At 48.9% G+C, this 14,263-nt stretch overlaps 2 protein-coding genes across 4 annotated transcripts; both read right to left on the minus strand.

Annotated features, from left to right (window-relative positions):
* Positions 1-944: 944 nt before the first annotated feature.
* On the minus strand, positions 945-6,363 carry tekt1 (tektin 1). Of its 2 annotated transcripts, none has more exons than XM_048982181.1 (8): positions 6,207-6,363; positions 5,441-5,680; positions 4,762-4,927; positions 4,503-4,631; positions 4,095-4,235; positions 3,085-3,310; positions 2,027-2,242; positions 945-1,666 (listed from the first exon to the last, which is right to left on the minus strand). In XM_048982181.1, the coding sequence occupies exons 2-8, from the start codon at positions 5,628-5,630 to the stop codon at positions 1,493-1,495; spliced, it is 1,242 nt and encodes a 413-aa protein (XP_048838138.1). In that variant the 5' UTR covers positions 5,631-5,680; positions 6,207-6,363; the 3' UTR covers positions 945-1,492. The 2 variants fall into 2 exon arrangements, with proteins under 2 accessions (XP_048838138.1, XP_048838139.1); XM_048982182.1 differs by having other exon boundaries at positions 2,046-2,242; positions 6,207-6,361.
* A 55-nt stretch (positions 6,364-6,418) lies between these two features.
* Positions 6,419-13,664, minus strand: LOC125712271 (inositol polyphosphate 5-phosphatase K-like). Of its 2 annotated transcripts, none has more exons than XM_048982152.1 (13): positions 13,418-13,664; positions 12,187-12,277; positions 11,890-11,994; positions 11,628-11,736; positions 11,050-11,166; positions 10,785-10,960; positions 10,341-10,452; positions 9,900-10,009; positions 9,369-9,615; positions 9,104-9,241; positions 8,633-8,716; positions 8,324-8,428; positions 6,419-8,237 (listed from the first exon to the last, which is right to left on the minus strand). In XM_048982152.1, the coding sequence occupies exons 2-13, from the start codon at positions 12,267-12,269 to the stop codon at positions 8,157-8,159; spliced, it is 1,467 nt and encodes a 488-aa protein (XP_048838109.1). In that variant the 5' UTR covers positions 12,270-12,277; positions 13,418-13,664; the 3' UTR covers positions 6,419-8,156. The 2 variants fall into 2 exon arrangements, with proteins under 2 accessions (XP_048838109.1, XP_048838108.1); XM_048982151.1 differs by having other exon boundaries at positions 13,330-13,664.
* Between the last annotated feature and the right edge of the window lie 599 nt (positions 13,665-14,263).

Genomic DNA, 14,263 nt, shown 5'->3' on the forward strand with positions numbered 1-14,263 from the left:
AATTGCATGTGTCTTCCCTAGTACTCATTTTATCAATAACTCTGCTGCAGAAGCAGCAATTTATCATTATGAGTTTTCATGACGTCTTGTAAACAGTTAACACTGCACAAGGTGTGACCTTCAACCCTGGTGTCATGTGACAGGTGACGAATGCTGGGCGGTCAAAGGTCAGCTGCTCTCGGCAGGGAACGGGGGCCCCGTCTGTTAGGGATCATTACCCTTCGGCACATTTATGAAACCGGGCACGGTGTCAGTAGTGTTCAGTGAAGGCAAACACGACCCCAGTCCAGAACAAAACCAGTCACTCTGAAGACCCTGTGCAGTGTTTCACAGCTTATCTACTGGCCCAGTCAGTGGCCTGCCTTGGTTCGCTGTTTCCCAGATGCTGGTCTCCGCAATGGCGGACCTGAGAAGTTTCTGCCAATCAGTGGGCAAGTACCTACCAAGGCTGACATCACAACACAGGCAGCTGCATCGACATCAGCCGCCAGAGAGGCTACTTCAGAATTTTGTAAAGTAGACAGAGGAAAAACTGTCCTACTGAGACTAATAATACTCCATCCATCCATCCATCCATCCATTTTCCAAACCACTTATCCTATTGGGTCACGGGGGGTCCGGAGCCTATCCCGGAAGCAATGGGCACGAGGCAGGGAACAACCCAGGATGGGGGGCCAGCCCATCGCAGGGCACACTCACACACCATTCACTCACACAAGCACACCTACGGGCAATTTAGCAAGTCCAATTAGCCTCAGCATGTTTTTGGACTGTGGGGGGAAACCGGAGTACCCGGAGGAAACCCCACGACGACATGGGGAGAACATGCAAACTCCACACACATGTAACCCAGGCGGAGACTCAAACCTTGGACCCAGAGGTGTAAGGTAACAGTGCTGACCACTGCACCACCATGCCGCCCCGCTTACAATACTCAAACCAGGTCAAGATTCATTCATTTATTACGATTTAGAAACATAATCAGCTAGATCAAAGTAAAGATAATTAGAGTTAGAGAATCACCTGCATGGTGTCTGTGTGTGGACATGTCCAGCGTGGTGTCTGTGTGTGGACATGTCCAGCGTGGTGTCCCTTTGCCCGTGTGTGGACATGTCCAGCGTGGTGTCTGTGTGTGGACATGTCCGGCGTGGTGTCTGTGTGTGGACATGTCCGGCGTGGTGTCCCTTTGCCCGTGTGTGGACATGTCCGGCGTGGTGTCCCTTTGCCCGTGTGTGGACATGTCCGGTGTGAGGACCAGCTGAACAGACAGTGGCCCCACCATGGTCTTCAGAGTCACACACTATCAAAACCTGACCAGTGAGCAGCATTGTGTTATGCGATGGCTGTGTGTCAGCTTCACACCCAGCAAGAAAAACTAAACCCAAGATGAAAGATCTGTCTTCCGGAGTGTCGTTCAGGTATTCAGGTATGTCGTTCAGGTTTGTCTGATGAACAGGCTACCCTCCCCATGGAGACCTTCACCGTCTGTCTCTCACAGACTCCACCTCAGAAAGTGTGGGTGACGACAGACTGCCAGAGGCGGGTGCAGACGACCTCGTCGATGTACAGTGAGTGGGCCTTGACTTGGATCTCCTCCTCCAGGTCCAGCTGTCTGCGAGTCAGACCCTGAAGCTCCGCCTTCAACAGTGACAGGGTCTCGCTCATCCTGGGCACAGAAACTGCTGCTAAAATGGCATAAAATGCTTCCCCGCAACCACATAATTGCAATCGTTTAACTCAAGATCTTGACTTAGTACACAAAAAGCTTGAATTAAGAATAATAGTAATATTCAGAACAAAAACAGAGACCCAGTAAAGGGGGACAATTCCAAGGTCCCTAAAAAATTCTGGAACATAATTGTGTGGATTTGAGTCAGGGGCCCCGTATGACATGCTTTTGTGGGGCGCAGAATATCTAGTGGCCCCCGGCAACGACACTTGGAGCCTGAATGATGAATATTATGATATGATATGATTCAGATGACATTGAAGGAGACATCAGAGAGAGTTATCAGCTGCTTCATACCCTGAAGGCTTCTGCCCACCTCTGAACATGGCCGCTGAGCTCCCGGACCTCACTGCGGAGCTGGGCCTGGGCGCCGTCCTGACAAAGCTCTACATGGGGCCTCCTGTCTCGCGTCTCCAGGCGGGCCTGGGCCACACTCATCGGGGCCCGCTTGTCTGCGATGGCCCCCAGCAGAGCTGCCATGCTCGTCTCCAGGCTGCCCATTTCCTCTAGAACCTGAAGGAGCAGGACAAGGTCGACCCAGGGGGGTTACTATAACATGGCACGTCACCTTTCCAGAAACTACCACTGAGACGAGATAAATTCACCAGATGGGAGGTCAGCTCCTACATTCAGCTTCTTACCTGATATATTTGTCCTATACAGTGACCCTCCGCTATATCACAGATTTTTCCCTGACGCATCACAGTTCTCTGCGATGTGTGTGTGTGTGTGTGTGTATATATATATATTACATATTATTATTATTATTATTATTGGTAGTAGTATTATGTTACTCATATCCTTAGCCAACTTCCACATATCATGTGTTTACAAAGTGTGTTTTAATAAGTTTACATGTGTAAATGTGGGTATTTTAAGGCTTAAACTATAAAAAAAAAAAGTTTATTTATATGATCGTTCTATATCGTGGATGTTCACCTATCGCTGATGGGTCTGGAACGTAACGACAGGTGGAAGATCACTATAGTTATTTGTAACCATTCGTACGCAGATGGATATTTCTATTTTATTTTTACTTTAGACTCATATCTGCAATTGTTGGGTGGCGAGTCCTGTTGTGCCAGTCCTCAGCACTAGGCATCTTGGACAGACACCCAGGACAGGCCCCCGGGACGGGCACCTCGGACAGGCCCCCGGGACGGGCACCCGCGGACAGGCCCCCGGGACGGGCACCCGCGGACAGGCCCCCGGGACGGGCACCCGCGGACAGGCCCCCGGGACGGGCACCCGCGGACAGGCCCCCGGGACGGGCACCCGCGGACAGGCCCCCGGGACGGGCACCCGCGGACAGGCCCCCGGGACGGGCACCTTGGACAGGCCCCCGGGACGGGCACCTTGGACAGGCGATCCTCCAGCAGCTGCTTGGCGGCCTTGGTTTCCAGGACCCGGCGCTCCAGCGCTGCCTCCACAGCCTGCTGTGCGTCTCGCAGATCCGAGCCGCTCTGCTCCAGCAGGCTCTCAGCCAGGACGCGCAGCGAGGCGGAGCTGCTCTTCTCACGCTCCGCCTTGCGGATGTTCTGCTCCGAGAAAAACTCCCAGTCCTTCGGCATCACGGTTGCTCTGCAGTTAAAACAAACCCAAGAAATAGAGAAGCCAGAACGAACATCCCTCTGCTTAAAATCCCAGGAGCAAGCAGACGTTCACCTGTGTTTTGGTACCTAGCAGGACAATGACTGCTTATGAAGAACTCAGCACACCTTTATGACAATAAAACATGCAGGTGACAGGAAACCATGAAACTTACAAAACGTGCAGATGTTAAATCTGAGGCGTAAATCAACATCATCAATCCTGTTCTCTTTTAATCCTGCTAGGAAGGGGCTTCCCCAGACAATCAGCTGTTTTGTCAGTACACTCGTAAATTCCATGTCAACATCCATCCATTTTCCAAACCACTTATCCTACTGGGTTGCAGGGGGTCCGGAGCCTATCCCGGAAGCAATGGGCACAAGGCAGGGAACAACCCAGGATGGGGGGCCAGCCCATCGCAGGGCACACTCACACACCATTCACTCTCACACGCACACCTACGGGCAATTTAGCAAGTCCAATTAGCCTCAGCATGTTTTCGGACAGTGGGGGGAAACTGGAGTACCCGGAGGAAACCGCTCGACGACATGGGGAGAACATGCAAACTCCACACACATGTGACCCAGGCGGAGACTCGAACCCGGGTCCCAGAGGTGTGAGGCAGCAGTGCTAACCACTGCACCGAGTTTCTATTGCGGTCTATGGGGAAATGACATGCCAGGTATTTTCTGCAGTCTTCCTTCTCCTAAGAGAGTCAGAGAGCAGTGGCAGCGAAGATCCCCTTCAGTACCCTGACCTCCAGCCCCCTCCTCACCCCGGTGCTGTGGTGGGCCCTTCAACAGGGGGGGGCTCAGCGGAGCTCCTGCTGAGGATGCAGCAGTGATCATCGATCTGCTCAGCTTGAAACTTGTGCCTTAGGTCCTTTTCCAGCCAATACTTCATGGAGCGATTCAGTCTGGACACATAAATACACAGACAGACACACAGACACACGCAGACACACAGACACACGCAGACACACACATAGGCAGATACAGACACACGCAGACACACACATAGGCAGATACAGACACAGACACACACACAGACACACAGACACACACACAGACACAATTTTTACAGCAATTTATCATTACATTTTATCTGAAAACAAGAGTCAACACAAACCACAGACAGCACCGTGTTTAAAGGCAGTTAGACGTCTCCTGCCCGCTAGTCGTACCGGATCTGCTCGGTAGTTTGCTCCAGGGTCCGCTGAAGCAGTGCAGACACGGACTCAATCACTTCCTTCTGCTTCTTCAGCTCCCTTTCTACCTCATCGTGTACCAGGTCGATGCCCACACGCTTCTCCCTGAGGGTGCACGCGCACACACACACACACACACACACACACACACGCACACACACAGCATGTTAGGGAGAGGAAGGAGGGGCTGAAGCCCTACACAAAGCAGGCCGTGAACATGGCAAATCCCGCTCACCTCTCAGCCAGACACTGAAGTGTGACTTCCAGGGGCTTGGAACAGCCCGCCAGCGCTCGCTCCAGCCTCGTTCGGAGCGTGAGCAGTCCCTCCACCTCCAGAACCATGTTCTCCAGACTCAGGTTCAGCTCTTGCCTCCAGAACCGAATATCCTGTATCCTCTGCTCTGAGCACAGAAATACAAGTTCAGCAGAGGAAGGGTTACCCCCCAGTGAAATGTGTTTATACTTTATTTGCACCATATTTTGCACATAAACCACTGACATTCTCGACCTCATGTACAGTGGCTTGTTTGTACAAGACCAATGTCCCTCTTGGGGATATTCTGACAAAAGCAAAATCCACTTTTGGCGATCCAACCTAAACAATATCACAAATTGGAGCTTCTCCTTTAACTAGACTTAAACAATCGATCTCCAAAGTATGTTTGCAAGTGTGAGTAAGCATTTGTTTGTTTATGCTTTGCACTGGTTTGCCTATGTGAGTCTCTCTGTATATCAGAGTGTGCGTGTGGTCAGTTGTCCCCCATCTCGCTTAGGCTTCTAATTACTCAATCTCCAAAAAACGGGACAGCCGAAAGGGGGAGACAACATACAGTACACCCATGTAAGAAACTTAATGCAATAATAAACCGGCTTTAACAACAGCGTGACGTTAAAATATTCTCAGTATTACTTACCCAGCCTCTTATTGGCATCCTGTTGCATGCGCTGTACTGCCTTGTCACTTTCTTCAACCAGCCTTTTGCTTGCTGCAACTAAACGCTCCGATCGCGACAGCTCGGCATTGGCATTCCCATAATGCACCTGGTTTGCCTGATGCCATTCTGAGGGCAGGATCTTGGGTGCTGCTTTCGTCAGGTGGGACATTTCTCCCCGAACGTCCGGCTGCAGAAACCTGTGATTCTATTGGATGTGTCCTTTGCAAAACAGGCGTTCAGTTTGGTCAGTTTGTTTAATAAACTGGTAATGACAGCGGTCTGCTTTTACTTGTATGAAAAATCAACTAAAATTTGATATTCACATTACAGTATACAAAGAGGAATACCACTGCAAGACATTTTATGTATTATCTTCTTTATGTTTATTGTTACGACCAAGGCCAGGGGAGATTTTTAATGACAAATTGCTACTAGACCATAATACCTACACCATAATAGACAACTAACGGTAACGGTATAAGACAGACCGAGAACAAATGCAAGAAGCACAACAGAGAGCAGTACGAGGTGTGTGACAAATGCAGCGATTTGTACACATTCAAGTAGTGCAATGCAGAAAGTTGCCACAAGAGTCCTGCATTCATATTTGTAATATTCCCATTTTAAAATGTAAAATATATGAAAAGAGCTAGAATCCCTGTAACTTCGTTCAAAGTAGCTTGATACCGTAAAAATCGAACGCCGCTGTGTTCAGTGTCAGGCTGAAAAAAATCATGAGGATTACCTTGGCAGGGCAAGCTGCACTTTCAGGGATCGCTCCTCACTCCGGCGTTTCGGGGATATAACTACAATAAATGTTTCTTAAATCGGTCTTTCAGGATGTCCGGGTCGCAGCCGCAAAGTCCTCGGCGTGTAAACAGACGGTTACCATAGCAACGGGCGCCGCACCGGGCAGCTCCGCCTTCAGCGAGATACATCCTCACATGGGCAACACCATCACTTGCCAATTTTTATTTGAACTTTCATGAGTTTGATAGCATTTCATCAAGAAAACATTAAAAAGTCTTATCACCAAGGAAACATTTTCATTCGCGAAATACGTGGTTTCATAAATGTACATTCTGTAGTCGCATTCATGACGTACAGTAGAAGCATCATTGAATGTCTACTCAAACAATCGGTATTTTATATAAAAAAGCAAGGGTTTAAATATGTAATTAAATAAAAACAAATGATTTCGTGAGTTTTTTGTTCTACATAGACGCTAAACAGTAAGTTGCCGTTCAGGCAACAGACAGTAAAACATAAAACTTCCCTAAAACTTGAAGCAAATTATTTCAATAGTAACTCGCCGGCCGTGACTCAGTATCAGCTGCAGTCCACTTGACACAAACTTACCTCTCTCTCTGCCCTAAAACAAACGTGTTTTATTATTCATTGCTATTCTGCTTTAATAATCAACAGGCCATCATCCGTAACATAAGGTCGGCGGTGAGACTGAAAATGTCTTGTACAAAAGCAAAATCATTAACAAAAGAACAATAGCAACAGCATAACAATTACTACCACATAAACCAAAAATATTATCGGGACACTCATGAACTCATTTGTACAATCTGCGTTCTTTACATTTAATTAAAAAGGCAACGCAAATGTAGCGAGATGAATCAGCTCTTACGGTAATCATATAATAAAAGGTTAAATAACATTAGATACAAACTGTGTTTAATACTGCATTTTAAATATTTACTCCGTTTTTTAAATTAACAGAGAGATCAATGTGGATTCTCCAGACACCGTACGTATCTGCGAGGATGCAGAAGGACAATGATAAAAATAGATAGACGAGTCTGGCTATAGGAGGACATTAATCCATCCAAGACAGTGGAAACAAGGGAGGGACGAATCGAATCATCCTTTTATAGCAAACCAAATGTCACCCCTGTGCTTTACCTAAAAATCGCACGGCCACGCTAGGCTGCAGCTTCCCGCACGATCCGCCGCACCTCACCGGCACGCGCGAGCCAAAACGAAGACGAGCAGAGACACGCATCCCTGCAGCTCGTGTCGAGTATCCAGTGTCCGGGAAACGAAAGCTCATTTCCGCACATCAGTAAGAATAGTAACAAACAATTCAGTAGTAACAAACAATTATCCTCCTCCTGTTTTTTTTTTTAATAAAACAGCTTTAAACACTGTTCGCTCTTATTTTCTCCCCATTTGTCGTTTTCCTTCCCAGTATACCGAACTGGACATATTCCAGTTGACACACTTTCCTGTCTGTCTGCACCTATAATTCCACCTCCCAACTAAACCACGATACCCGCTGTAAATCTCAGACTCATGAAGCGAACATGGAATGAGAAAATTTTGGAATAGAAATACTTCATAAGAAATAAATGTTTACGGCTTTGAAAAACGATACTCAATAAATAACTATAGATTCTGCCATCTACAGGAATGTACCATTATCAAAGCCAGAGGTCCAAAGCCTGCATTTTTGGTTACATATTCAAGTTTTTTTTCAAAGCTTATATTATATATTCAAAACTAAATGATTATTAAAATTAGCATATTTAAAACAATAAAATGCCTTCTTTTCCTGTCTGCTTCCTGTAGTACCATTACAGCTAAATGGCCTTCTATGTGGGGTATAGAGATGCCACTCAGCAGGTGACCTCAAAGAGAGGGTGTGTCCATTAGGGCCATGAGCCAGTGGAGACTTTCGGCTGCTTTAATTGACAGTCCTAAAGTCCAATCCGTAATGGTTTTCTGGCACCGCCCCCTCGTCGATTGCCACCTTCGACTCGTGCACCTGAAACAGCCAATGAATGGACACCGCTGTAACAGCTGCCCGACATCATCTCTACAGGTGTGACAATGCCCACACGTGGGTCTCACCTGGAAGGGTGGGCTGAGACCCACAATGCATTGCATTTTGCTGCTGTAGTATCCGAGCAGACACTGGCCACCCCTGACTGGTATTTCGTTCTTACTCACATACACCTGTCAACACACAAAGATAAGGAGCAATCCTCCATACTCAGGAATTTAATTTCGGCGACTCCTGCCAGTTACCCTTAGGATCAGACTGCAATAAAAGGTAAATTCTGTGGCCGCCCATTAAAGGTTTCCATGGAAGGGAAAGTGTAACAGTGAATCACTGGCACTGATCAGGGGAACAGCATCAGGCTAACTCCATCCAGGCACCTGTATCAGCTCATCGCTGTGGGACACCTCGGCATCCTTCACCCACGTGTAGCTGATGTAGTCCTGCACACTCCTGAACCCAACCTGTAGGGGGCGAGAGAAAACTGTCACTATAAAACCTGAATGTAGCAAATGACCATTAGGCTTAACCACGACCAACATAATGTAGACAAGCTATTGTTCTGCCAATGTGGGGATGGGCTGTAGACAGCCAAAGAACGTAAAGCAGTACAGACCAAAGCTAGGGAGCCCATATCACTGATCATCACTTAAGAATAAAAGCCCCCCTTGAATATTCTTAACTGCTGGCGGAGTTAAGCTATGCTGCAAAATCCACAGGATAATACCAACACGGTGTCAACAGGTCCGCCGAGCTGCAGCAAATTGTGGGGCCGCGGCTGAAACGCCTTGGTATTAATAACGGAGAAACAGGTGGACCCCCCGCGATCCAGCCCCCGCCACCCCGCTAACCGCGTAGAGGCCGATCCAGTCCCAGGCGCTGGCGGGGAAGGAGTCCATGACGCTGTAGGTTAGCAAAGCATCAGCATCAGCACTCCACTCGCCCAGGGCACACAAGCGCACCAACGGTACCTCCACCTTCTTCTTCAGCTGGAGAGAGGTGGGATTGGGGGAGGGTCGGGCAGAAAATGAAGGTGGGGGGAGACCGTAAGACCAGACGAAATTACTGCCATTTGAGTGACACAGGAAGTGCAAAGCCACCTCGGGCGAGTCGCACCTCCAGGCTGAAGGCGCCGACGACAGGCTTGTGGTCGCTGCAGCTGTACTCCATGCAGCAGGTGTATGCATCCTGCAGCACCTTCACGAGGAACTTCGCCTCCTCCTCCTCCTGCTGCTGCTGCAGCTCGGCCAGCCGGCCCAGAGCCCCCGCCTCGCACGGTCCCACCCCACCTTCCTGGGGTGGGGCCTTCGGTCTCAGCCTCCACAGGATCCTGTCAGTCCAGGCCGGCTTCCGCTTCTTGCCGCTGGCCAGTCAGGGGAGAAGGTCACAAGGACAGACCGAGACAGAGCCAGTTTGTTTGTGTCAGAAAGGCAGTATTGTGAGTCCATGCACATCGACTCCATTAGTGAAGTTCGCGCTGCTCAGCGAACGATGCAGTGAGAGGTTTAGCGAGAGCCCCGGGTAGAGAGAGTCAGCTGCAATCCAGTGCTGGTGCTGGAACAGTTCTGACAGAGGAGACGCTGCCAGCACAGCAGTGAGGTCCGAGGTGACCAAACGGACGGTGTAGCATGTGCGTGAACACGTTACCTGGTGTCATACGTGTCTGAAAACAGGTCATATTTGTAGGTGGGTCTGAAGCTGAGGGGTGCCTCCTGGAACTCCTGCAGGAGGACATCCTGCTCCTTCATCATGGTCAGCTGTGGTGGCATCAGAGAGAGACACTGATTAATAGGGTACCACTGCCATCATCATCATCATCACCACCACCAGTGATGCCAAACGCACCACCACGCAGACAAATGCCATGAATATCATCATTGGCTCATCACCAACCCAACAAGACCTCAGGTATCATCACCCCTGAAATCCTCCCTAGGGTCTCTGACTGGACCCAGTTGCTGTTACGCCAAGCCCTCTGATCAGGCTGCACTGTGGTGGAGGCGTCGGCCTCGTATCAGACAGGTGAGCGAGCTGCAGGGTCATGTGAACAGGGAGCAGCGTTAAATAAGGTCCGGACATCCAGCTCACCTGGTCCTTCTCCCACAGCAGACTGAAGCGCTCCTTATCAACGGCAGACTGAACCAGGTCCGTGGGATGGTCTGCGATGCGAAAGTTCAAGTCCCCGAACCAGAACACCAGCCTGTGAGACAGACACTTAGTAAGGAACTCGTTAGAACTCAGGACCTCCTACCAACACCCCTTAAACAGCGAGGGACGTGCAAGGAGATACACAGACTGAACAGAAGGACTGCAGGCTGTTTCAGAATAAAGGTCCATCGAGTCACATGATAATGTATGTGAAATCTTTATGCCATTCTTCCTCACAAGGACCTAGCAAATCGTTTCCATCCAGAGCACTTTATCAGTTATTAGGGTTAGGGTCATTAAAGGACAAACAACTGCTCAGAGCTGACTGTATGATGACATAACATTTTCTTAACAGGGAGGGACAAGATCAGCGCAGAGGCGGACCTGTGGTCGAGGACGTGCGGCGTGTCGGCCACGCTGAAGGACTGTGTGCACAGGATGTACTTAAACTCGTCCACGCGCTGCGAGGCGTAGTCCATGTGTGCGGCCAGATGGCAGTTCAGGAAGCAGAGGGCGTGGCCATAAAAGGAGAAGCGCACTGAGACCCCGCCCTTGTTGCCCTGGGAACACCAAGAAGGGGCAGGACCGACGGATGAGATGAAGAAGGAAGACGGTCGCCGCCGACCGGGACCTTTTCGGTCGGCCTTACCCAGTAGTGCCAGAAACCGGTGGGGGTGTAAGTGGTCTCGATGTGATGGATGAAGGGCACGTGATCGAGACGCGAGAAGAGGAGGAGGAGGAGGCCCTGCATGCGGATGGAGCTGACCTGGATGGGAGGGGAGAAAACGGAAGGAAGCAGCTAAGAGAGACGGCACTGCAGCTCCATCACTAAGGCATTTTAATCAATCACGATAAAACTTAGTCTGTCCTTATTGGTAAAATACTTCAAAGGGAAACCCACACCCCCCGATCTGCAAAATGTACCCTGAGGAAACCCCCCCATCACAATTCAGTAGGTCACCAAAGTATGTCTATTGTAAAGACAGTGCACACTGTAAAAAAACACTGGAGACCAGTGCTATACAGCATTTATACAAGCAGAACCCATTAGGTGGAGGAATTAAATATTTTAAGGAAACTATGCATCAATGCCTCCCCAACACTTCGGGACAAAGAAACCATTTTCTGTTCTGGTGCCTAACCCACTCCAGAGGAAGACATTTGTGAATGGGCCCCATTGTAACGCTCACACACAACCACAGGGGGGCGGCGGTGGCCCTTAGGTACCTTCATGTAGCCCTGAGCTGCTAGTCTGGTTATGAAGACGTTGCTCCAGGAATCCTCAAAGGCTAGGTCTGCCACAAACTTCAGGGGAGTACAATTCACCTCCTGCAAGCTGCCAAGAAGAGGTACAGGTCATGTCATCAATTAACCACTACGCCACCTGCTGCCTGCATCAAGAAAATAAGGCTGACAGCAGGAAAGGATAGTCAGACACAGAACACCCGCCTCCCCGGCAGTTCAACCAATCGCAGAAGTCAGGGCTCACCCAATAGCATAGAGATCAGGGGGCCGGTGCGCAGCCAGCTGAAGCAGCGCACTGACGTCACCCGGAGGTTCTGCGGAAGCCACGTTCCACGTGACCACATGCAGCCTTTATGAACGGAGGAAAAGGAGGAAGAGAGAGAAAAAATACTATTACGCACTTTTGTATTACAACAGGCCCTGGTATTAAACAACAGGTTTGGCACAATTGCAGTTTACCTCAGCATCTACGATCTGCCAAACGCACTCCCACTGCAGAGGCAAAGAGACGCGGAAAGTGTGACAGGGAAGCGGCAATTACCTGAAGGAGTCGCCTCTGCCTTTGCTGCTGTTTTTCCCCAGGCTGGTGGAGTTTAGGGGACCTGCCGAAGACCCCACCTCCATTCTCTGACCTGCGGGACAGTCTGCCCTCAGTAATCAGCCGTGGCTGATAAACCACTTACATCATTTCAAAGGAGCATTCATTAGTCTGCTGTGGTTTTCCAGTACAAATTCGCGCAGATGTTTTGCAAGGTTATTCCTGTCAAAAACGCTTTACCTCGAACACAAACATTCACAACCGAGTTCGTTACGGCAGGCAGACACGGGAAATAAAGGAACTTGTACGTATTTTTTGTTTCGTCTTCGGTAGAGATAAGAGATATGAGGCAGGAAATGTGCTTAAGCCTGTTGCTACACCAATGAAGCAGAAGTTTAAGCAACAAGAAGAACCATTTATTTTCATGTACGTAACTATGAAGATATTCCAGGTAGCACTTATTATAAATCTATACAAAGTATACGGTTCAGAAAACCGAGTCAAACGTTCGTAAAGGCTTTTTTCTTGAGTCAGATCGTTGGAGATTTTTTTTTTAACCAATGTCAGCTAAATTTCCCTACAGAAGTCTTCAACCTCCGACATAATTTCTTCAAGATATGCTTTAGGGTATCTAAACAAATAAAGGCATTTCTTGCTACGTTTAATGTAAATTGAAATCACGAACAGGCAGACACGCTGCGCGCGTCCCGAATGCGGTGTCAAAATAAGAGTCCTCCTTCCCGCACATGACAGAACCATGCATTCTGCGTGATGGAGGCTCCCATCGGTCAGTTCTTAAAATAGACGCACTATGGCGTCAGTGAGTTACCTGTCTTAGGTACTGGGGCCGTAAAATAAGACAAAAGTAGCCGCTGACAGCTGGATGAGTGGGCGTCTCAGTATACAGCATGCAGGCACGGCGATCCCACATCAGTCTAGCTAGCAATACACGGTTAGGGCTGTAGCATTGCGATAATCCACAGCCGACAAAGTTTAAGTGTCCGGTGTTATTTAGCAACCTAGGCTTAAGGGGTGTTCATACGTGAGACAGCGGCAATAACAACCTGGCTCGTAGGCTAAGAACTTTTTGACCAGCCGAGCTTAAAGCGACGCACGCAGCGCTCCCCGCTTTCGCGTCCCGCTTACCCAGCACCGTGTGCGCCTCTCCCGGTCGGATGGCCTGGCGGAGTCGGCTGCCTCACATGATGGAGGCAAACGCCGATTTGTTTCCTACCTCGGTACAGCGTCCTTCCCCCAGCGACTTTCTGCAAACACCCCGCTGCCAGCGCAAGGGCGCCTCCCAGCGGCTTAAAGCGACGTCGCAACGAATGTTACTGGGAAGCTGACAGTAAATACTGTGTAAGTGTGAAATGTGCCTCCAGTCTGCTTTTTCACTTTATGCACCTTAATCCATCCATCTTCTAGCAGCTTATCTTGGGCAGGGTTACAGGGTCTTGAGCTTCGCTTTAATAAAGCCATCAGTAATTATGATTAAATGCATAAGAATCTTAACTTAGTATCTAAACGTATTTAAAAGTGGTTGGTAATCCTTCTTAGCCATTGGAGAAAATAAATTTGTACATTTTGTGGTGTTGCAGTATCCAAGAAAGGATGGCAAGAATTAACAATATGCTGTTTATTGCAAGCGATAAGCCTCCGTACGCCTGTCGCGCGCCGCGCTCTTCTTCTCTGTCCGAACAGGGTCACTCATTACGTCGCAGCCCCACCTTGTGGCCTTACAGAATATTATAACATTACAAAACCGACACATTTATTAAAATGTTTTGCTTCTGTTCTTTCCCCAGTTTTTATAAGAGCTTCACCTTATTGTACCCTTATCTCCTCATATTCCAGTCAGGGTATTTTCACCAAATTTCTCCTGAGTGACTTTGCCTGCCAAAGCGTCATACCATACACAGTCTCCCTGCACTGATCGAGGGTTAGAAAGAAGAGGATTTTGGCTTCATATGTATTTATCAGAGTCTCCTATAGAAAACGCCACAAATCAGGTGGGGGCCCCATCAGCGACATGGCCGGATTGCTAACAGCTAATAGACGGCACCATAACCTCGTTTACGTC

This window comes from Brienomyrus brachyistius, chromosome 17 (assembly GCF_023856365.1).
Source record: "Brienomyrus brachyistius isolate T26 chromosome 17, BBRACH_0.4, whole genome shotgun sequence".
In the NCBI taxonomy this organism is placed as follows: domain Eukaryota; kingdom Metazoa; phylum Chordata; class Actinopteri; order Osteoglossiformes; family Mormyridae; genus Brienomyrus; species Brienomyrus brachyistius.

Excerpts from the sequence above, each read along its gene's own strand:
- LOC125712271 (XM_048982152.1), bottom strand. The coding sequence starts at position 12,269 with ATGGAGGTGGGGTCTTCGGCAGGTCCCCTAAACTCCACCAGCCTGGGG. Across the intron at positions 11,167-11,627 it reads CAGCTCAGGGCTACATGAAG|GTCAGCTCCATCCGCATGCA; the intron begins GTACCTAAGGGC and ends CCTCCCATCCAG. Across the intron at positions 9,242-9,368 it reads TCGGCGCCTTCAGCCTGGAG|CTGAAGAAGAAGGTGGAGGT; the intron begins GTGCGACTCGCC and ends ACCTCTCTCCAG.
- tekt1 (XM_048982181.1), bottom strand. The coding sequence starts at position 5,630 with ATGTCCCACCTGACGAAAGCAGCACCCAAGATCCTGCCCTCAGAATGG. Across the intron at positions 4,632-4,761 it reads CTTCAGTGTCTGGCTGAGAG|GGAGAAGCGTGTGGGCATCG; the intron begins GTGAGCGGGATT and ends GTGCACCCTCAG. Across the intron at positions 1,667-2,026 it reads GGTGGGCAGAAGCCTTCAGG|GATGAGCGAGACCCTGTCAC; the intron begins GTATGAAGCAGC and ends TTCTGTGCCCAG.